At 35.9% G+C, this 22,760-nt stretch overlaps 1 protein-coding gene across 1 annotated transcript in view; it reads left to right on the top strand.

The window, feature by feature from the left end:
* Window positions 1-22,760, top strand: part of MYCBP2 (MYC binding protein 2) — a 169,279-nt gene that overhangs the window by 133,581 nt on the left and 12,938 nt on the right. Inside the window, exons 56-72 of the mRNA XM_065744087.1 lie at window positions 4,758-6,398; window positions 7,167-7,336; window positions 8,929-9,173; window positions 9,484-9,651; window positions 11,302-11,459; window positions 11,895-12,094; window positions 12,496-12,645; window positions 13,063-13,223; window positions 13,821-13,977; window positions 14,698-14,922; window positions 15,217-15,282; window positions 17,406-17,645; window positions 17,841-17,939; window positions 18,717-18,797; window positions 19,562-19,828; window positions 20,579-20,862; window positions 21,132-21,228. Of these exons, the coding sequence (XP_065600159.1) occupies window positions 4,758-6,398; window positions 7,167-7,336; window positions 8,929-9,173; window positions 9,484-9,651; window positions 11,302-11,459; window positions 11,895-12,094; window positions 12,496-12,645; window positions 13,063-13,223; window positions 13,821-13,977; window positions 14,698-14,922; window positions 15,217-15,282; window positions 17,406-17,645; window positions 17,841-17,939; window positions 18,717-18,797; window positions 19,562-19,828; window positions 20,579-20,862; window positions 21,132-21,228 (4,409 nt within the window). The remainder of the gene's footprint in view (window positions 1-4,757; window positions 6,399-7,166; window positions 7,337-8,928; window positions 9,174-9,483; window positions 9,652-11,301; window positions 11,460-11,894; window positions 12,095-12,495; window positions 12,646-13,062; window positions 13,224-13,820; window positions 13,978-14,697; window positions 14,923-15,216; window positions 15,283-17,405; window positions 17,646-17,840; window positions 17,940-18,716; window positions 18,798-19,561; window positions 19,829-20,578; window positions 20,863-21,131; window positions 21,229-22,760) is intronic.

Raw genomic sequence — 22,760 nt, 5'->3', positions numbered from 1 at the left:
GCAGTCTGTTTCAGAGTTCAAAAAAAGCTTAACATGGACCAGTTGGCAGTATGTCATGCCTCCTGGTTTGCCTTAGCAGTTTTTCCTCAGAGGAAGCAGATGTCGCTGCTAGAAGATGGCATCCTGCCATGAGCTACCTCATGTTTCCATGCCAAGTAGCTTTTCAGGCTGGAACTTATTTCCAAGCTGAAGGAGAGAATGTGACTAGAGAGAGGCTGTCACATTTGGTTGTGACTAGAGAGAGGGCTGGCTTACCTCTCTTTGAAGCCTTTCTAGTCCGAGAGTGATTGAAAATGCAGGAATCCTGTCATTGTCACTGACCAAATGTATTGAATAGACATAGATTGTTTCCCTAGGCAGCAAGGAGACCGTATGGGAAACTCATTCTCTTTGACGCAGTCTCCTTGAAGTGACTGAGTGGAGATACAGTGCTCAACATAAACTAGATTACAGCGTTATGATGTAAACATTCTCAGGTGTAGAATGAAATGAATATCTGCATACCTTAAATTGGATTTAGTAAAGGTTTTGATTTAGTTCTTCACAAAGCTGATAGATGATATTGACATTTTTAGGCTTGTATTTCCAGGAGTGTTCCTTTAATGCTACTTTGCATTGCTAATGTATTTTCCTTCATTTTAATGTTAAAAATGTGTCACATATCTGATGTCCTCCTACTCAAAAGCTGTATAGTTGATATTTTATCTTTTCAAAGCTCTTGTAGACATCAAAGTAGGTAATGCTGTTCTTAAATTTATGATAGCACTAGAATGAGAATATATGGATTATGTAATTGTTTTTAAGAATTAAATTCTTTCCTCAAGCGTGAATGAACATCTACTCATTATAGAGTCTGTAGATTTACAATTTGTTACTCAAGGTAGAGATTTTAATGTATTTGTGTACAACTTAGTAAGTGTAGTACCAGACAAAAACAACAAAAAACCAATGACTTAGCTCTGTGGGAACTGAAATCTCTTAATTTCAGTTCACTTTTCTTCCATTTGTACAAAAGTGTATTTCTAAAGCCAAGTATCTTCTAGCGTACAAAATCTTTCTAAAATTGTTGATGCAGTAGAAATTAAACATTTTTTTTCCATAAAGAAAGGAATAAAAATTGAAATTAGAATTAAAAACTATATATATAGTTATAGAAAATTAAAATCATAGACTTGAAATTAGAAATCCTTCTGTTGTCTCACTCCATCATGGATTATACCGGAGTTTAACATCTTTTTTTTTCCTTTATCCTTAGGCAAAATTGTAAGGGCTGATACAAATTTGTTTTCATGTCTGTACTATTTGATAGAAACATCTACTGGTAATTAGGTCTTCTGATGGTATTGCAAAACTACAGTTCACGTTACCAGTGAAGATTTTTGTAACATTTCAGTACTGGGGTGAATTCAGATTTGAAAACAAATGGCTCTGATGGGTTTAATATATTTTTCATCATTCTTTCCAGCGAGTAGTGAAACTTCCAAACAGAAAAGTCCAGATTTTCAATCTGATCAAAAGAATGTTACAAATGATCATCTAAAGAAGACAACAGAGCTTTTAATAACTAATCTCTGAATTTACAGATTTAAATTTCATATTTGAAAACAGAGTTCTGTTCAAAATTAGGTACTTCAGGTTTCATAATAAACCATACATCTGATTGTCTAGTCAATAAATATTCCATTTTAGGTCCCATAAACTTTTGTTTTTTGACGTTCACATCAGGGAAAGCTTGTTTTATTAACTGTTTCTCTTTTAAAACTAATGTAGGAGTCTTGATGAATTCAAGAATATTTAACACAGGAGATGCATATCATTTGAAATGCCTGTTTTTATATCTGCTTTTTTTTCCATTGAATCTGTGCTGCTTCTGTGCAACTGTTTTCCACTGTAGAAACTCCATCCTGCTGCCTTGCTTCTCGTGAGCGTATTTACAAAACTAGTGATGTAGCTGGGCCTGCCTCTGCTCTTTCATCTCTCTCTCACAAACTGAAGGGTGGGTATGCATGCGAACATGGCGAGGTTATTCAGATTTTGCATTCAAAGTGTTGTGGTTTTGTTTTGGTTTTTTTTGCTCCTTCCGTTCATTTTCATTTCATTCACTTAATACAATCTGTTTAAGTTTGGTGTTTGTTGGGAGTTTGATGTAGCCATTCAATGATACCTTACTGAGTGGTAAGGATTTCAGGGTGTGCACTTTAGCTATCAATTTTTGTAAATAGGTGACTGTTAATCTAGAATAACATTCACTATCTGCTATCAAATAGGCAAATGAAGAAAGGCAAAAAAAAGTTATATTTTTTTCTTTACTCGCAAATAAATCAGTTAGGTAATCATGCAGTTTCTCACATGGGGGATTTTTTGTTTGTGGGCTGTTATTCTACAGTGCTAATTAGGTTTATTTAAATATACACATGCAAAGTCAAACCTTTTTTAAAAAAAAACATCAAACATTTTTCATTTCTAAAAGCTAATGCAAGGCTATGCTTATCATAAATATTTTTGTTCTAGAATGTTTTCCTACTTTAACTGATAATGCATATTCTTGGAGTGCGATACACTGCTGAATGGTTTACTAAGCTCCACGTTCTCTAAGGAGACAAGTGTTTTCCATTCTTTTTTTTTTTTTTTACTTTATGAGGAGTTCTGTAAAAAGTTATTTAAATTATATTATCTAGACTTTTTCTTATCTGGCAAACTTTAAATTTATGTTTTTGTTCATTTGTTTTTGGGAAAAGTATGTACAAAGTTATCACTTCCATTCCTGAATTAATGAATCACAAAGCAGGTATCATAAAAATTGTTCATCAGTAGAACTGGTGAGTAACAGAACTGGCACGAGCAAAAAATGGTTGGGCTGCTATTTAATAATCACTTTCTTTTTCTTTTAGCAAGAACAATATAATGTAAATATAAACAGAATAAAAATAAAAATATAATAATAATATAAATTAATTAAATATAAAACATGATATACCACACTATTTGTTCCCTCCTTCTTCCTCCCACCTCAAAACAAACATGCAAATAAGAAAACATCCCAAAATCTCATAAGAAAAAAGTGTAAAGGCAGTTTAGACACTCAAGAGCGAAGATGAAAACGTTTGAAATGTTCTTTTTACATTTGGCATGTTGTCCTTGAATATGGACAAAATATTTGCTTTTTGCCTGGAGGAATATGAACTGTTGTGTCCCATGTCCTGAGAAACAAGGAGAGCACCCTAACCCTCAAGTTTGTTAAATATTTTAATTTAAGTATTCTTAACTTTTTCCTGTTGCTGTTTGTTTTATTAGAAGCTACTTAAATATGGAGGGTACAAAAAATGTTTTGTTTCCTGAGGAGACATCTTGGTTTCTAGTCTTTATTCAATTGATTTATTGTGAGATTTAACAATGTTAGTAGGGAAAAAAAACCAACAAAAACAGGTAATTCCAGGCTTCTGTATATTATCTAGCATATGGATAAGACTTCATGCGTGGAAACCAGAAGAATTTGGAATTCTATGTTGCAAAAGGAACTAAGCATAGATTTCCCACCTTCCAAGTAATTATGGAAACTACTGAATAAAAGATGACTTACTACCTGTGACCTCTGTTCCCATTAGAAATCTTGGTTCAAATTAGCAAATATTCTTTGATTATTTGTCAAAAAATTAAATCAATTGTTTCCCTCAGAATGTGCTTGGGCCAGTGGAAACAGCATTTTAGTGCTAGTAAAAAAATTTAAAAAATCAAAAATGCACAGTGACCGACTTTTGCAAGCTCTAAAAGTTAACTACTTTTTTAACTAATGAAAACACGTTCAAATCAGAAGGAGTAAGTATGTGTTCAAGACTTCGAGGTGTATTGCTTTCTGGAGAGAGTTGCGTATTAATATAATTGTTGACTGTTGCATTATTGCCGGTAATTCAAACATTTCTTGATTTAATTTTAAAAATACAGTCCTACAAGAGAGACTGAGTAAACTCATAAAATAATTTGAAGTAGAATGTTTTGCTGAGCTACTTATTTACATATACTAGTTTGGCATGTATTAGCATACCCACAATATTCTTGTGTGTGGATTAATACATGTGTAAAATCAGTGTATTTATGAGCATCAAGCTAAAGGTGGTTGATGGCTTTGCTTAGTAGTAATAGAAGAAGGTTACTACAAGTAGATTATGTTCTAGGAGAAAAACATTCATAGCACGGGGCCTTAAAAATCTAGATAGAGTAATGTGAATTGTTTTAAGCCTGTTTGTTAGCCCTTTACCCAACTATTTGCCTTATAATTGTATTTACTTTCAATGTCTCCTGACTTTTGAGAATCAAGAAAAATAAATCCAGTCATACATGTGGTCTTTCTGCAAGTCTCTTGTTGCAATGTCTGACACAGAGATAGTAAAGAAATAACCCTTGGTTTCTGTTGCAACTGAGGTAAACTTAGTTAAATTGTACTCCTAGCTCTGTAAATCATGGTTCCTTTATTTGTGTTTTGAGAAAATAGTGAACTGTGCCTTTAGACACCACCATAGTGTGCTTTCTGTAAATATTTCCTAACCAGTGTTTGGAAATGTGCATTTTTACTTATTTTTAGTAGAAGAAATTTATAACTATTTTTGTAGGGAAAATATTCCCTTTAGACGTGCCTGCATTACGTGAACAGAAGCATGTGTTAGAATTTTATTGTGCACTGTGGCCTTTAATTCTTGTTTCGTACTGTTAAACATGTCACTGCCAAATGTAACAATTTAATTGTAAAATATACTGAACAGGTGACCGAGTGAATTTCACAGGAGCTGCTAGACCAATTTCTCCAGCAGGAAAATCAGACATGTCATCAAAACACAGAGCTGACAGCAGATCACCCAAGCTCGACGTGCGAATGAATAGAGCTGCTGCTGACCAGAAGAAACCTAGGAACACTGACGGCCTGTCTGCCAGTGAATCTCTGCTGCTGAAATCAGATACCGCAAAATTGCGGTCAGATTCTCACAGCAGATCTTTGTCTCCAAATCACAATACTTTGCAAACGCTAAAAACTGATGGAAGAACTACAACTGGTCTGAGAGCTGAATCTCCAGGACCAGGAACTCGGTCGTCTTCTCCAAAGACAAAGACGCTTACAACAGTTAGATCTGGCGCTAGTTCTCCACGGTCCTCATCACCCCACGATAAAATGGTACCTCAGAAAGCATCATCTCCTGTAAAAACAAAGCTTGATCCTCCTCGAGAACGATCCAAATCAGATTCGTACACATTAGATCCAGACACTCTTCGCAAAAAGAAAGTACCACTAACAGAATCTTTAAGGGGGAGGTCCACTTCACCCAAACCAAAAATTATTACAAAGGATGTAACACCTACAGAAACTGAAAACAGAGCTCCATCTCCTCATGTCGTACAAGAAAACCTTCACAGTGAGGTTGTTGAAGTGTGTACTTCAAGTACTCTAAAGACTAACAGCATTACAGATAGCACCTGTGAAGACAACACGGAATTCAGAAGCTTGGACGACGGTTCTAATAAAGTTCATTTCAGCATAGGGAAAGCACCTCTGAAAGATGAGCAAGACATGAGAGCGTCTCCAAAAGTGAGCCGTAAATGTGCTGGTAGGCATACCCGACCCAAAAAGGAGAAATCCAATTTTCTTTTTAAAGGAGATGGCTCCAAGTCTATAGAGCCAGCCAAGCAAGCAATGTCACCTTCTGTTGCAGAATGTGCTAGAGCTGTGTTCGCTGCTTTTCTTTGGCATGAAGGAATAGTTCATGATGCTATGGCTTGTTCATCTTTTTTGAAGTTTAATCCAGAACTGTCCAAAGAGCATGCGCCAATACGAAGCAGTCTTAGTCAACAACCAGCAGAGGAGAAAGAAACCAAGTTGAAAAATAGGCACTCCTTGGAAATATCCTCTGCTCTTAACATGTTCAACATTGCTCCTCATGGACCAGACATATCTAAAATGGGCAGCATCAACAAAAACAAGGTCCTTTCAATGTTGAAAGAACCACCTTTGCATGAAAAGTGTGAGGACGGAAAAACTGAAACTACCTCCTTTGAAACATCCAGTCATCACACTATGAAATCCAAGTCTCCTCTTCCATTAACACTGCAGCACCTGGTAGCTTTCTGGGAAGATATTTCCTTGGCAACTATTAAAGCAGCTTCCCAAAATATGATTTTTCCAAGTCCTGGTTCTTGTGCGGTGTTAAAGAAGAAGGAGAATGACAAAGATAACAAGAAAACCAAGAAAGAGAAGAAGAAAAAAGAAAAGGTTGAGGCTAGACCAAGGGGAAATCTTTTTGGTGAGATGGCCCAACTGGCCGTAGGAGGACCTGAAAAAGACACGATCTGTGAGTTGTGTGGAGAATCACATCCATATCCAGTGACATACCACATGAGACAAGCTCATCCAGGTAAGATTCAGTATTCTTCCTGTGTCTGCCTGGAGAATGCACCATACACATACAAAAATGTATAAGTTGCTGTTATGGAAATAAGTCAGGCTGCCTTCTTTAATATTTTAACACAGTTTATCACACACGATAAACTTGAACTCAGTGTAAATAATTTTAATTTGGGACTCATTAAGAAAATTAGCATTAGCTAGACACTAACTAGTGTTTACTAGTCAACTGAATTTAAAAGATACTTGTGATATAGCCAGTAATAGGTAGCCTTGTCAAAGACAAAATGATTTGTTTCCTAGCTTGTAAACTAAGCTAAACTATTTTATCAGTTAGTGAAGTTCAGTCTGATGTTCTAGTTCTAGTACTGTATAGTGAACTAAGAAGCCTTGATCTTCAGCAATTACCAGTTCTCTGAATTTTTCTGAGAATCAGTAATCAGCAAAGGAATACACTATATTCCCTTTGAAGCTTTCTTAGATACGTTGTAGGTCTTAAATTTCTTTTAAACTGTTGATACGCTGGCTAACGTAATACTGATCCATCACTTAACTGTCTGAGTAGGAAACTGTTGATGCACTGATGTTAATAATAAAAACATGAACACGTGTATCTGAATTCTTGAGATACCACTGGGATACATGAATGTGTGCTGTAATTAATGTGCTAAGAGAAAAGGCAAACCATCACCTTCCTTCCCCCACCTACATCCCTGTTTTGCAGAAAGGAAAAAAAATCTTTATTTTGAAGTAACTTTTTTTTTTAAACTGTTTGTAGGTTGTGGTCGTTACGCAGGTGGCCAAGGCTATAACAGCATAGGACACTTCTGTGGAGGATGGGCTGGTAATTGTGGTGATGGTGGTATTGGAGGAAGCACTTGGTATTTGGTATGTGATCGATGCAGAGAAAAGTACCTCCGTGAAAAGCAAGCAGCAGCAAGAGAGAAGGTATTTTTGTCTGCTTAACTTATGTTTTCCTCTCTGTCTGCTCAGCAGTACTGCATTCACAGTTTGAAAGTAGGCTTTGGAAAATTTGGAGTTTCAGAATTGTGGAAAGTTTTGAAATACCAATGATATTGTTTCCATAACAAGATGGAAACTCTGCTGATTACCTTTGATCTAGGGAAGGTGCTGTTTTCAAACTTGTGGCCATTAGGCAAAAAAACCCTACAATGCCACTGCATCATAAAATGTAATACCTAATTTTTATTATGTGTTGATTTATTTAACTTTGAATTTCATTTTGTTTGTTTACTTAAAATACTAATATTGTTTTAATATGCTTATGGTTTCTTTTATGATCTCCATCATCCAAATCATTGGCTCTTATTCTGCCCTGCCACTGCAACTATTGTTGGCATTATTGCTGGACACGGAACAATGTGGGAAACTTTAACTACAGTTTGCTCGCATTAACAGAGGAAATATGTTCTATACTTCTGCAGTCCATGTAGCAATCTCTTTTGGGGGTGTGCTCCCTCACTGATGTGGCCACACAATCTTTGCCTTTTGTTACATTATTGAAGAGATGGCATTTATGAAGATGGCTGCCTCAGGTCCGTATTCGTGGAATGATGAACAGCTTCACTGAATATTAGTTCAGTCCTATTCAGTAGGCTTTTCCATTCCTTGGAGACTATGACTAGAAGACTGAACTGAGCTTTATTTCTGCACTGGCCTGACATGGTCCCCAGCTTAAGAGTATGGAGAAATGGATCAGTGCAGACTTAAATATGTCCCTGTTCTATTCACAGGTATTTTCATGAAGCCTGACAGGTTTTTACTATTTTTTGTCTGACAGTGAGCATCTTCCTACCCTGTACAGCAGCAAAGGCTAGGCAACTATCTTCACAGGGTGTTTCTCAACCATTTTATGAGTGAGAGATTTTTTTACTTCAGTGTATGGCAGAGGGAAGTACAGAGTTGAAGTGATCTTCAAACAAGACAATCTGTGTATAACTTTCTGGTAATAGGTAACGTGAAGTCCTAGTTTAGATGGATATTAGGTAAAAAAAATGTCTAATTTAGCTATATGTTTATATTGCAGATCCAGCTTTAAATTGTACAAGCTATCCAATTCGAGTGTTCTCTAACTTGCCTTAATTTCTTGTTTTACTGTTTGCTTCTCTAATATTGGAAGTAACTTTTGAGAAAGTGACTATTTTGTTCAAACTGAAAAGCCTTGAAAAATGAGATCATACCTTGGGTGGACTAGAGTAATGGAGTAATGACGTGAAAGGCATTCATCTTGTATTTCTCTTGTCATACCAGTTTAAAATATTTGTTTAAAGTATTCAAATGTGTGTTAATTTAATTGGAATGAAAAATTAAATTTACTGACACTTTTTGCACACAAAATCCACCCTGAGGCAAACGTGAAAACTTTCAGCTGGTTATTAAAAGTTAGAGGTACTATTTTAGAATAGCTTCATTTTATAACAGGAAGAATCAAGTAGTTTGCCTGTGTGATATTGATAGCTTCTCTTGTGATGAAGAGCGATTTAAATATACCTTTTTTTTCTTTTAATTAATTTCTGTAGATTAAACAGTCTAGGAGAAAACCAATGCAAGTTAAGACTCCTCGTGCCTTGCCAACTATGGAAGCTCATCAAGTGATTAAAGCTAATGCACTGTATTTGCTGTCGCTGAGCAGTGCTGCTGAGCCTAGTATCCTCTGCTATCACCCTGCAAAAGCATTCCAGTCGCAACTTCCCAGTGTAAAAGAAGGAATTTCTGAAGATTTTCCCATTAAAATGCCATGTCTGTATCTACAGACATTAGCGAGGTAATTAAAGGAAGTTTATGAATAATATTTATTATAATATTTAGTATTTGAATAAAAATATGCATAGAAACGGAACTAAAATTCAGTAAAAATTACAAATTCTTCACAACCTAGTGTAGGTTACTGTTTAACTCACCAGATGAAAGTGCCACTGTATTTTGCCCTAATGTGGAAATCGCAACTGGACTTCATTCATTAAGTGAATAGCAAATGAATAGTGTTAGCTGGATTAACATGTCTCTGTAAGGGAGTATTTTGTGTATGTAGAGCAGCTTTTTCTTAAGTTACTAAGAAATCTTATTTGATGTAGGCATCATCATGAAAACTTTGCTGGCTATCAGGACGACAACCTCTTCCAGGATGAGATGAGGTACCTGCGCTCAACATCCGTACCTGCGCCGTACATCTCAGTTACTCCTGATGCAAGCCCTAATGTCTTCGAAGAGCCAGAGAGTAACATGAAATCTATGCCCCCAAGGTACTTCCCTCTAGTTCTGGGTATTCCGTAGCAATGTTAATGCATTAGCATTAAACACCTAAGTTAAAATAAATAAGCAAATAAAAATTGAAAATGGTGAAAAAAATTGTCACAATTAAGTAGCTAAAGTATCAGGTCAGCCCAGATCGATGTCTTGAAATGGCAAGAAAAACGCCCAGAATGCAAGAAACTGTTATAAGAGTGACTTCAGTAAAGGGTAGCATATCAGATGTATTTTCAAACACTAGTAATGCAAGTTTGCAATCATTATTTAAAGCTTTAAGAATAATGCAGGCCAGTTGCTTCTCTCTAGAAAGGTCTTGATTTCACAGCCAAAATATTTTGAATCGAAATAAAAATAAACCACATGTTCAGAAATTGACTCGCAGTGTATCTCAAGGGAACTTGTCCATTGTCCTTACTTTAGGCCTGCTTATTTTTTTATGAAGATGAATGCAGTTTTTCCACAATCCCCAGAACTACAAAACTGAAGAGGTTATTTGAAAAGCAGTGGTCCAAGAAACACAGCTGAAAGTTTAGCACTTTTCCCCTATATTTCCATTCTGTGACATGACTGGTTGATGGTAGTGTGGGTGAAATACTTTTTTAAGAAGTAGTAACTCTTCAAGATTTCATTCTGAAGGGAAAGGTGACGAAGAGGGAATTTCATTCCTTTACATTTTCAAAGCAAAAGTTGGTGTTTCTTTTTGTAGGAAGTTAAAATGTCACTGGAGAAATGACAGCTGAATGCTGTCCAGGACCAAGACTGATAGGTGATTTTTGCCATGTTAAGACAAGTATTTGTTTTGTTAAATTTTCTGTGATCCAATTCAAACAATTACAGATTTTTTTCTGTTTTGCCCGGGGTAAAAAAGGCTCTTACTGTTACTTAATAAATCAACATAGATACTTGAGGTTTTCATGTCAGTGATGTAACAAGGGAAAAACTTGCATTTGACCTGTGTTTGTTTTTTTTAATTTCTTATTTTATACTGGCTTAAAATGCAGCTTATTGAACACTACAATCTGCAATACAGTCTTTTCAGAAATTGAACTTTTCTAACAAAACTCCTTAAGAGGAGTATTGCTATATTCCTTTATTAAAACTGTGGACACCATGGTTTACTGAGGCCTATAGGGACAGCATAAGCTGGGAGTTCTTCAGGCTGTAAGATGTCCTCTGAAGGTAAGGAATAAAACATGTCAGAGATACAGCCATGGCAATTGAAAATTAAGGCTAGAGTTGTTGGGAACACTTCCTTCACTTAACATTCTGTGTTTCAACTGGCTTGCATAATAAATATTCACTTCATAGATGCTTTTACATGCATTCTCAGGCCAATTTCGCCTGAAGCTTCAATTCAGGCATGATCAGAATGTTTGTATTCTGTCTGAAAAATAACTAAATTCTTGAAACTTAGAGTGTGCATGATTACATTTTTATGGAGTCTTTGCGTGCTTTTTCATCATAAATAATTTGTTTCTTTATTTTCAGTATTGAAATGATTTTTAGGTACATAAAATAAACCTTCACGCTGCAGTGGCATTGTCATTATGAAATGCATGCTCCTTTATTTAACATTTATGCATAACTTAAGCATACTGTACATATTTACTAACGAATCTCTAACTTCCCTGATTTCTTTGTAGTTTGGAGACCAGCCCAATAACAGATACAGACCTTGCTAAGCGCACAGTCTTTCAAAGGTCATACTCAGTTGTTGCATCAGAATATGACAAACAGCACTCCATTTTGCCAGCACGTGTAAAGGCAATCCCCAGGAGACGAGTTAACAGTGGAGATGCAGGTAAAAGTGGAGACAAGGGATAAAGAGGAAAAAGAAATTAAGGATGTCGCATTGGATTTATCGTCCCTCTTGGAAACTGTAGACAGTGCTGTATTTATACGTGTGTGTGTGTAATGAGTTTAATTTCTCTTTATTAATTAACTATTGGTTGTTAATCTGCACAGGGTTAGTTTCAGAACACATCAGGGATTACTACAGTTCTGAAATTTGTTGTTTGTGTTCTGTGCTTGATTTAAAAGCTGACGTGGCGGTGTTGTCTGCTAAGGAGCATTATTTTTTCCATGCTCAATTTTTAATACTTTTTTTCTAATAGAAGAAAATGAGCAAAAGTTTATCAATTCTGAAACTTCTCTGCTGCTTTTTGTTTTTATTGTGGCTGTAAAATGAAAATGAACAAGCAATCTAATGTATGCGTATTTTTATGCTTTTGAATAGAAGTGGGGTCCTCTCTCCTGAGACATCCATCTCCTGAACTTTCTCGGTTAATCTCCGCCCACAGCTCTCTTTCCAAAGGAGAGAGAAACTTCCAGTGGCCAGTGTTGGCATTTGTAATCCAGCATCATGATCTGGAAGGACTTGAAATAGCAATGAAACAGGCCTTACGGAAATCTGCTTGCCGAGTGTTTGCCATGGAGGTATTAATGTACTAATGGATCTTCTATGATTAAATAAGACATATGGCATTTCTGTCTCAGTTTGTTTTTCTTGTGTTGTTTTTTTCTTTATAGTTTTCATATGGGTAGAAAAGCAAGAAATCATTTGTGTTTTAAAAACGCATTTTGAAAATTCACGTATTTGTATTGTGAACTCTAGAAGTGAGGAATACAAAAATATCACCTGAAAACCTTCAGTGGTATATTTGTTGCCTGGAAATACTTTTCTCATTTTAATAGATTGCTTTAGCTATTGATGTGTCTTACTTGGAGACCTCTGCACATTTAACTGTCTAAAAGCATCAGTGTATCTCCTTACATAAGCTGTTTTTAAACTAGTTTCCTTCCTTAATTTTTAGTTCCCTGTGTGTGTTTTGTTTTAGGCTTTTAACTGGCTTCTTTGTAACGTCATTCAAACAACTTCTCTTCATGATATTTTATGGCACTTTGTGGCTTCCCTGACTCCTGCCCCTGTAGAACCTGAAGAGGAGGAGGATGAAGAAAATAAATCAAATAAAGAAAACGCAGAACAAGTATGTGAAGTTGAGCAATAAATTCAGTATCTCCCTTGATTTTTGCAAATAACTTTGAAATGTTTTTAGTATATGAGAAAAGGAGCCTTACCCCCTCTCTGTGAATCAAAACTTTATTTATGGAGTTTATATTTTAAGTATAAATAGTACTTGAACTCTTTTGATAGTCGTAGTTAAATTATTTTTTCCTTGAAATTACCAGATTTTGTGTAATGATGAATTCTTGTCTTTTGATGCATTTTTTTTATGGTTATTCTTATGAAAATGGAAAAACAGAACAAAAACAAACAAAAAAGCCATTAGCACATTGCTAATCTAGTACCAAAAGAAAACATACCCCACCACCTAATACTTACTCTAGAGGTTTTTTTGGTATGAAAGTCTGTTAACAAAATGCAAATTACTTTTGCATTTAAGGAGAAAGACACAAGAGTGTGTGAACATCCTCTGTCTGATATAGTGATTGCCGGGGAAGCAGCTCACCCCTTACCCCACACTTTTCATCGTCTTCTCCAAACAATCTCTGATCTTATGATGTCCCTACCCAGTGGTAGTGCATTACAGCAAATGGCCTTAAGGTAAGCATGAAGTAAGAAAGTTATTAGGAGGCTGAAAATATCCTAAATGTTGTAGGGGAACAGATTTTGCAGTATAGATTCAAAGCTGGAAACATCTTTACGTTTCCTGTAAGGAAGTGAGCATGCATTTCTTTACACATAGGAAGATATATGTAAAATATGTATGTATTTGTATGTGTAAGTACTGGGATGAAGGATTTTTGGAGAAAATATATTTACTGTGAAAGTTCTGTATTGTCTGCTACTTTAAAATATGTTTGCTACTGAAGAATATGATATTATCTGTGTGTCTGTGCATGGTAGTATACTTTTTGCTCAGAAATCTGTCATCTGAACAGTCTCCATAATCTTTTCCCTGTGTCTTGGTCCTGAAGTTGCAAATAGAGTAATAATGATTTTATTTCCTGTTAAAATTCTGTTTGTTTTCTTTCTGCCTTCCTTAAAAGCTATGAACAACTCATCCTGCAAAGATTTGAGGTTAAAGGTTTTTTCAAAACATTCTGAGAAGCAAAAATGTAATGAATAGCATTCTTTGCTGGTAGGTTGTATCTTTTAATTGGTCTTCAAAGGATCAAAATGTGCTGAATGTGTTTCCAGGTGTTGGAGCCTCAAATTCAAACAATCTGACCATCAGTTCCTGCACCAGAGCAATGTTTTCCATCATATCAACAATATTTTGTCTAAATCTGACGATGGAGATAGTGAAGAAAGTTTTAGTATCAGTATACAGTCAGGCTTTGAAGTCATGAGTCAGGTCAGTATTACACCTCTCTCTGAAAAGCAGAGATAACTGTGAGCAGTGTGTAGTTCCTGTAACCATCCTGTAACTAGGGAAAATGTATTTCATTGCAATGCCATGTTTTCTTGAATGAATCTCTGTTTGGAATCTTGTTGATGATATCTAGGTTTTCATTATTTAACTTTAGAGGTTCAGATGCTGTCCTTTAATCTGTGTAATGTAGCTAATTCATTTAGTTCATTGAGTTTTTAAATGCTAAATAGTTGCAGTTCTTAACTTCCTCGTGTCTTTTTTCTTCTACTGTTCTGAGAAGCCACAGATTAATGCTCATAATGAAGAGCTCTTAAGTGCTTTCTTGTGCTCATTAATACATTTACACATTTACTAATGGGTTTACCTGCTAGCCACTACTATTTCCTTTGCTTTTAAGGCCTGAATAATTTGAACCCACATGTATCTCCTAACAGGAGAGAAAAAGCATAAAGTTTTTAGAAGTGTAAATAGTGCCTGCATTAGGGCTTAGTTAAGTGGTGAGGCGCTGGTTGCCCAGAGAGGTTGTGGATGCCCAATCTCTGGAGTCATTCAAGGCCAGATTGGATGGGATTCTGGGCAGCCTGTTCTTGTGAGAGGCAGCCATGGAACTAAATGATCTTTAAGGTCCTCTCCAACCTAAGATGTTTCATGATTCTGTGATTACTCTAGTATATTTTAAATATTTTTTGTTTGCTTTCACAGGAACTGTGTATAGTGGTTTGTCTGAAAGACCTAACAAGCATTGTTGACATTAAAACATCAAGCCGACCTGCCATGATTGGTAGTTTAACAGATGGGTCTACAGAAACATTCTGGGAGTCTGGAGATGAAGATAAAAACAAAACTAAGAACATCACAATTAACTGTGTAAAAGGAATCAATGCACGCTATGTGTGTGTTCATGTAGACAATTCCAGAGATCTTGGGGTAAGAGAAAAAGGAAATGAAAAATGAAAAACGAAAGTGCATAGTCAGCTGCATATATCCCTCTGTCAAGAAACACCATATTGTCCATCCAGCTGAGTGTATCACTTTAATTTGCAAGTTCACATTTTAAAATAAATTTTCTGTTTCCTGTGGCTTAAATAAATATATATTTATTTCAGATAGAAGTTAAACTATGCTTTCATAAAGAAACAACTTGCATGCAGTCTCTTAATAGGGAAGAAATAGAACACTCTTTAGTTTAAGTGTTTTCTTGTTTTCCTTGTCTGTTTGTAGAACAAAGTGACTTCAATGACTTTCCTAACTGGTAAGGCAGTAGAAGATCTCTGCAGAATAAAGCAGGTAAGCACTTTAACTGTTGACATTGGAAAAATTGCAGTTCTTTTTTCTTTTTTTTTTTTTTTGCTACACAGATCAGAGTTTCTGAGCAAACATTTTCCATTTCTTACAGCAGATAAATTGTTTTGCAAATATCACACTTAATAATCTCTTTTTAAAATACTGTTATTAACATCAGAGTTCAACAGTTCAACTTTCATATATACTGAATTTTGACTCATTTACTGGAACAGAAAAGGGTGATTTATAATGTTCCTTCAATTTTTCATTACCGCAGCTGAAAGGATAAGAGATTGTGTAGAATGTTTCTGAAACAGACCATCTATCTTGTGTTTTATAAAGCCCAACATACTGTTTGGCTCGTTTTAGGGATACATGTATCTAAGTACGCCTGAAATAATTGCATGGTGTACATTGTTAGATACTCAGACACTCAGCTGCTTTGTGTTGTGTTGTCATTACCTACTATGTGCTGCATGGCATTATTTTTCATGGCAGGAAGGCAGATTAAGGCTGAGTGTAAGTAGGACACTATGAAGGGAAGAAAAAAATTATGTACCTTCCACGTAGGTTATCTAATTTATATTCATAGCACCTATTTTCCCATCATTTTTAGACCTCAGCTTCAAGTATCTTCTGGACCTCTGTCCAGAGTCTGTAATTCAAAATGGTATTCAATCTTTGTAGTTCTGTAACTAAACCAAATGATAAACTCATTTTTATACAAAGAGTAATGCTTTGTATTTTGACATGGATGTGTATCATCAAATATATGTAAGGTTTAAAGTAGGCAGTTCCTGTTTGTAGCTCAGAACTTCCAGCATTTGTCTTACTGACTGCGGTAAAAATCTTCAAGAAGCCTTAACTGTGTCACAGCCTTGACCTTTGTTGAGGTAACATCTGATAACACTGAAATTCTGTACAATGAAGCTAGATGAAGTAGAGAGAGACAGCTTGTTTTGCTCTACCTTTTATCCTCAGAGAGCATTTAAGGTAAAGATACAGCTCCAAAGGATGCTCGATATCTGAATAAAGCCAACTTGGGTACAGTTGTCTTGTAATAAACGGTGAAGTATGAGTGTGTGGATTTATGTAGACAAAGAGTACATATGCATATATGGCGTATACCTTCCTCTGAGTCTTGGTAGTTTGCTCCATGTCTTTGTTTCTGTTTGTTTGAGCATAGTGCCCAGGCATTTTTGCAGATTCACTCCCAGAAGATAGCAAGACTCCATTCAGTATTGCTCACTCTTTGCTAAACAGTTCTCTGGCAGTTCTCCAGCAGGCTTTTTATCTTCTAATGCACCAACGTACAGTACCCCCGACTCGTGCGTACACTCTAGCTCATGATATCAAGTAAAAAAAGTCAGTGCTGTCTGCTGCGTCACAGTTTCTTGCAGGCTCAGAATTAGTAGAAATGAGGGAAGAATAAATGCTAGCTTGATTGTATATAGAATTTTGGACACTCAGGTTGCCCTTAGCAATGGTGTGAGGCGTTGCACCCCATCATTTTCTCTCCTCCAATGGTGGCATTACAGCTGAAATGATACCATTTTGTTGTCCATTTTGTAGTTATTAAGTCCTGCCTCTCTCAAAAAGGCAATCAGTCAGCAACTTCCACAAAATTAATGGTTGGACTAGATGATCTCGTAGGTCCTTTCCAACCTAATGTATCTATGAATCTATAATGTCTCTTCTCAGGAGGTTTATGTGTATTGAGATAAAATAACTTAAGTACTGACAATTGTGCATTATATTTTCTGGAAAATTATGGTGATTTTTTAAATTCTTTTTTAACGAGTACTAATTAAGCAAACATGAATTCAAAGTGAATGTTTTGAATGTGTGAATTCAAAAGCTTAGAAGATAAAGTGTCTAACGGTTCAGTTTCTTTAATAGACTTTAAAGACAAAAATAACGGCTGCTTGTCATTTAATTTAAGAGTTGTTTAATCTAAATTCACGTTGTTGAATATTTATGTAATTAAACATAGCCATCTCACTGCTGTGAATAAAAACATGTATTGCAGATGCTGCATTGCTTCCAGTGTTATGCAGTAGATTTGTTTTTGAAACAGGTGTCGATGTTGCAATGTCAGTTCCCATCTTTATATTCCTGCTTAATAGGTAGACTTGGATTCAAGACATATTGGCTGGGTGACAAGTGAACTTCCTGGGGGAGATAATCACATCATCAAAATTGAATTGAAGGGTCCAGAGAACACACTCAGAGTTCGACAAGTGAAAATTCTTGGATGGAAAGATGGTGAAAGCATTAAGATAGCCGGCCAGATTTCTGCAAGTGTAGCTCAGCAAAGGAACTGTGAATCTGAGACACTGCGAGTATTCCGACTTATTACCTCTCAGGTGGGCTTTTCATGTGTTGTACAGTGACATTTAGCACAACGTCTGCACTTTTGGTGCTGCATGTTTTGATGTAAAATGTCATCTCTGTACACGTTTATCACGGGGATAAGACAGTTAGCATAGAATCACCAAGCCTGGAAAAGACCTACAAGGTCATCCAGTCCTTGTGTACACCTATCGCTTCCTTTCTTCCAGGTATTTGGAAAACTCATCTCTGGCGATGCTGAGCCAACTCCAGAACAAGAAGAAAAAGCGCTCTTGTCTTCCCCAGAAGGAGAAGAAAAAGTACACAATGTATTTATTTGTATTCTATCAATACTACAATGCTGAAAAAGTTAGCCAGGATGATTTTCTGTATTTGTCTTATGCACTGTAGTTTTCAGATCAATACAAAAGTAAAGAGTTACAGTGGCATAATTTTTTCAGTATTTTTTTTAGAGGTAGTAGTAAATATTTATTGGGGCATACGTGTTTAGCGGAAACACCAAACCCCTGGTGACTCAAATTATCTTTACATACACACAATTACTTAACACCTGCAGGTAATGATCAGCCTGGCAATCTTTATTGCCTAACATTCTCTGCTTGAAGAGTGAATTTGGCTCTGTTGATGTTTGGAGAAAAAGTATTTTTAAAAACCTCATTGGTATCCTTTTAGCCAGGATTCTCTCCTGTCTTCCTGCGAGGAGCAGTTTAACAAGTGTTAAATTGATTCTTCTATTGCAAAATACATCAAGTTTGTAGAAAGTGAAAAGTATATTGCATGCAGTGCTCTACAAAGACACAATCAGAGGTTGTATTAAGGTAGATGAGGAAGCTGAATCTCAAATAACTGTCTTTCACTTGTTTTGCTTACTATCTTATTTTGTGCTCAAATTTCCACTTGCCCATAAGAAGGAAAAAGATACTAACCAGTACTAAATTTATTCTACTTAGATACCTTGCTTCTGAGCAACAAAAGAGCTGCAAACTCTTAGATAAAAGTCTGTTGGTATTTCATAGTAATTGCTACAGAAGTTAGGATTTGTTCTTGGAACTCTTGATCTAATAGTAAATATTCTTTTTATGAAGGCAACATCAGATGCTGACCTGAAAGAGCACATGGTGGGGATCATATTCAGCCGGAGCAAACTGACGAATTTGCAAAAGCAGGTTTGTTCACTCTGAAATACTTTGGGGATTAAATATTTGTGTGTTTTAACAAACGTGTTAATTTTCAGTAAATGCAGAACCTCTTATTTGACATCTTCAGTTACACCTTCCGTTGTGTTATTTTGGGTTATATTTTTGTCTCCTACAGTAAATGAAAGTTTGGGTTTGTGGTTTTACTTGTCTTTGTTTTTCTTGACATAAGAGTAACAAAATCAGTATGTTTTTCTTTTAAATAAATTGTTATAATATACCAATTAACATATCTGCTGTTTTAATATACTTACCATGAGACAAACATTGCATCAAAGATTTTCATAGTAATGCAGGAGGAATTTGTTTCTGTTTGAAGTTTAGTGAATTCTGCATGTCGGGTCTGACTTCTTTGTCACCCATGTTAGCAAGCCTTACAGTCTCCTAAACATTCTTTGTAATGTGTTATTGGTAAAACAAAAATATGCTTTCTAAAATCTCCTCCAGGATAGTAAACTAAGCAAGACACTAAAAAGATCTTTGTGATTTTCTTGAGTGAAGATGAGCAGATTCAATATTAAATCTAAATATTAACTCTGAAGAATTTTTGCGTAATACTCTAAATTGAAACCTAAATTTATTCTTAATCTATTAATGTTGGGAAGCCATTTGAGCACAGGCCCCATTTCACAGGTTTTCCATTTTTGTCATCGTTGCGAAGATACTTAAAACAGAAGTAATAACACTCTAAAAGTTTTTAGGAGTTAACGGTGTGTTTGTATTCCACTTGGTAGGTGTGTGCTCATATAGTCCAGGCCATACGAATGGAGGCAACCCGTGTGCGTGAGGAATGGGAGCATGCCATCTCTAGCAAAGAGAATGCCAACTCACAACCTAATGATGAAGATGCTTCTTCTGATGCGTACTGCTTTGAGCTGCTGTCCATGGTTCTGGCACTGAGTGGTTCCAATGTAGGCCGTCAGTATCTGGCTCAGCAGCTGACTCTGCTCCAGGATCTCTTCTCGCTGTTACATACAGCTTCTCCCAGGGTGCAGAGACAGGTGAGTGCTGGCTCTTTCTTGTCCATCCTGGTATTACTATTAAAAAGTCCTAAGTATCATATGATCACATCATTTCATATTAACGTGATGATGTGTACTTGAAGTGGTGGTTTTTTGAAATGTAATTTTGGATTTTCACTTTAAAATTGCTAAAATTATGCACGTAATTGCACATAAGGAAAATTGCACATAAGGAAAAGAATGGAAATAAAGCAACTCCGATTAGTATTATAATCACGAGTAGAGGGCAGATATTCAGACGTTCACGTTATGAGCATTTGAAAACAAATTACAGAATCTTGTGTTGGAATTTAAGTGACAGACTGTTAACAGAAATGTCTATCAAGTAGGCAGGACCTATAAATCCAGCGTGGTTTGTGTGTTTTATATTATGTATATGTTATGTCTGTATATCCTGTATCAACAGGTCCGATCACGGGCTTTTAATCAACAGTCTCTCTTGTTGATCTGGCCTGATAGAAGAACAAAGCATGTTTTCTATATTATATCAAGATGAAGGTGTTTTCTGTTGTTTTTGGTGTTGGTTTGTTTTGTTCTAAGTTATATTTGTTCTGGTCTTTTAAGCCTTGTCTCATTAACAATTATTTCAAAGCAGTATAAAAACACAGTTTCTTACAGACATGATTTGAATACACAGATACCTTCTGCCTTACAGTGCAATTTTTTAATGATTGTATGAAAAGTCCATCTGTCTTGTTAAGAATTGGGATGTTTTGATTCTTTTTCCAGGTAACGTCGTTACTGAGGCGTGTTTTGCCTGAGGTAACCCCCAGTCGCCTGGCCAGTATCATAGGAGTGAAGTCTCTTCCACCTGCGGATATAAGTGATATTATTCACTCAACAGAAAAAGGAGATTGGAATAAACTGGGTATCTTAGATATGTTTTTGGGATGCATTGCCAAAGCTCTCACTGTACAGCTAAAAGCCAAAGGAACTACTATCACTGGGACAGCTGGCACTACAGCAGGCAAAGGAGTTACTACAGTCACACTTCCAATGATCTTCAATTCCAGGTTTGTTTAACAATACGTATAGGTTCTCAAGCTAAAGGTATAAAATAAATATATATTTTGAAGGCATGTACGTTGCTTTTTATGATCTTTGTATAGTAAATGGTAAAAAAATGAATAACACTGACAATCTAAATAATTAATGAATTTGATTAAAAACAGAATAAGAGAAAAAATAACCCTACACTGAATGTGCAATACTTCTTTTGGTGGATTTTGACTACAAATAACTAACTGGCTTTATTTCATGTATTACAATGTGTCCTTTGTAGCTATATTCGTCGAGGTGAAAGCCACTGGTGGATGAAGGGTTCAACACCGACACAGATTTCAGAGATCATTATTAAACTGATTAAAGACATGGCAGCAGTAAGTTTCTATGATTTGAACGTGTGGGGCGTAGCCAAATATTTCTGATTATGTGTAATACTTTTTTTTTCATTAATTTCCATTAAAGTTAATATTGGGATGAGCTGTTCAGAATGAGCTGGTCTCAAAAAGGAAAAGGTATACCCCTCGGGGTAGAGTCCAGGCCTAGAAGCAGTAGAAGTGGAGTTCTGATTCAGCTAAGTAGAAGCTTAGTATTCAGATGAACTTTCAGAGGAGTCAGCAGAAACTAAAGTAGTGATCACTAATTTTCTGTCACTTTATTAACGGTAAAATGTGACTTTTTTTTAAAGAGTCAGGAGCACTCAGAACTCCAATTGAAAAATAAAAAGCATCTGTAGACTGGTGATAATGTTTCTTTCACTTAACTGTATGTATCTTTTATATATGAAGTCTAGTTAAATATGCATAATGTTAAGTTTGGCTTCTTTTAGTCTGACTAAAATCTGTGTGGATCACTCTGATACTAATGCCTCCTATTCATTTCCATGGAAACTACAACAGATACAAAGAGCACAACAGCACTCTTTGTCAGAGCAAATTCTGAACTACAAAATGCTCTTCTTCAACAGTCACCACTATTAGCTATGCATTTTCACCAGTGATGGAGGGTTGAATATTATGCTTTTATGAGTTTGTGAAATCTAGCCAGTAAATTAAGAAGAAATTAGTGGATTTGTTCGTGTTCAAAATTAGCAGTTTTGAAGGAAAATTTATGACAAATGATGAAGAAAATATAATGACAAAAAGGGAATTAAGGCACTCAGGTAAAGTGTGTTTTTCTCATGTATGAACATAAATTTCAGTAGGTTGAGTTGCATAGTGTAGCAGCTTCTAAAGGAATGATCGGTACTGAGTTACTCTGTAGAGCTCAATAGCCACAAACTCCTCTTCTGTTGTACACAGATGAGCTTAGAATTTTGTTCCCTTTTATTCTAGCTGAGGGAGATATGACTTAGGTCATTTAGGTTGGGAGAATTTCCTAATGGTGTTTTGTAAGGGAGCTCAGGGATTTAGGCGTAGGGGAATAGAGGGGTCCCAACTTGAAAGCCTTTCTTCGAAGCCTTTGAGGTACTTGAGAGATGTAGATATCTACCTCTGAATTAGTCACTGCACCTTCTGTTTTGGAGTTCATTGAGGTCAGTTCATACCCACACCTTCAACATGAGGTGAGTTCATTAAAATTGTAGGGATTTAGCAGTATCTACATTGTGAACTTTGATGTATAAGTTAGTGCCACAGGTTAGAATCTTCATTGTTTGTTTGGGAATTACACTGTGATTCTGTTCTTTTCTATGCATTTATTTTTGCTTCCATCAAACGTAAAAACTGGACAGCATTCAGAAAGGCTGAGCTAGGCAGGTGAAGCTGCTTTCAGACTGCATTCTGTTTGATGATTTATTTGTGCTCCGGCTTTGATTCTGTCTTTATTCAAGAGACTTGAATATATCCTTTCCTTATTCCAAGTCAGTTACATTAGTAGGTGCTGAGACAGCCAGATAGTCAAGAGAATT

This window comes from Cyrtonyx montezumae, unplaced genomic scaffold (genome assembly GCF_038088225.1).
Source record: "Cyrtonyx montezumae isolate F1298 unplaced genomic scaffold, pur_monq_1.0 scaffold_3, whole genome shotgun sequence".
Taxonomy (NCBI): domain Eukaryota; kingdom Metazoa; phylum Chordata; class Aves; order Galliformes; family Odontophoridae; genus Cyrtonyx; species Cyrtonyx montezumae.
This window is presented reverse-complemented; position numbering and strand designations above follow the sequence as displayed.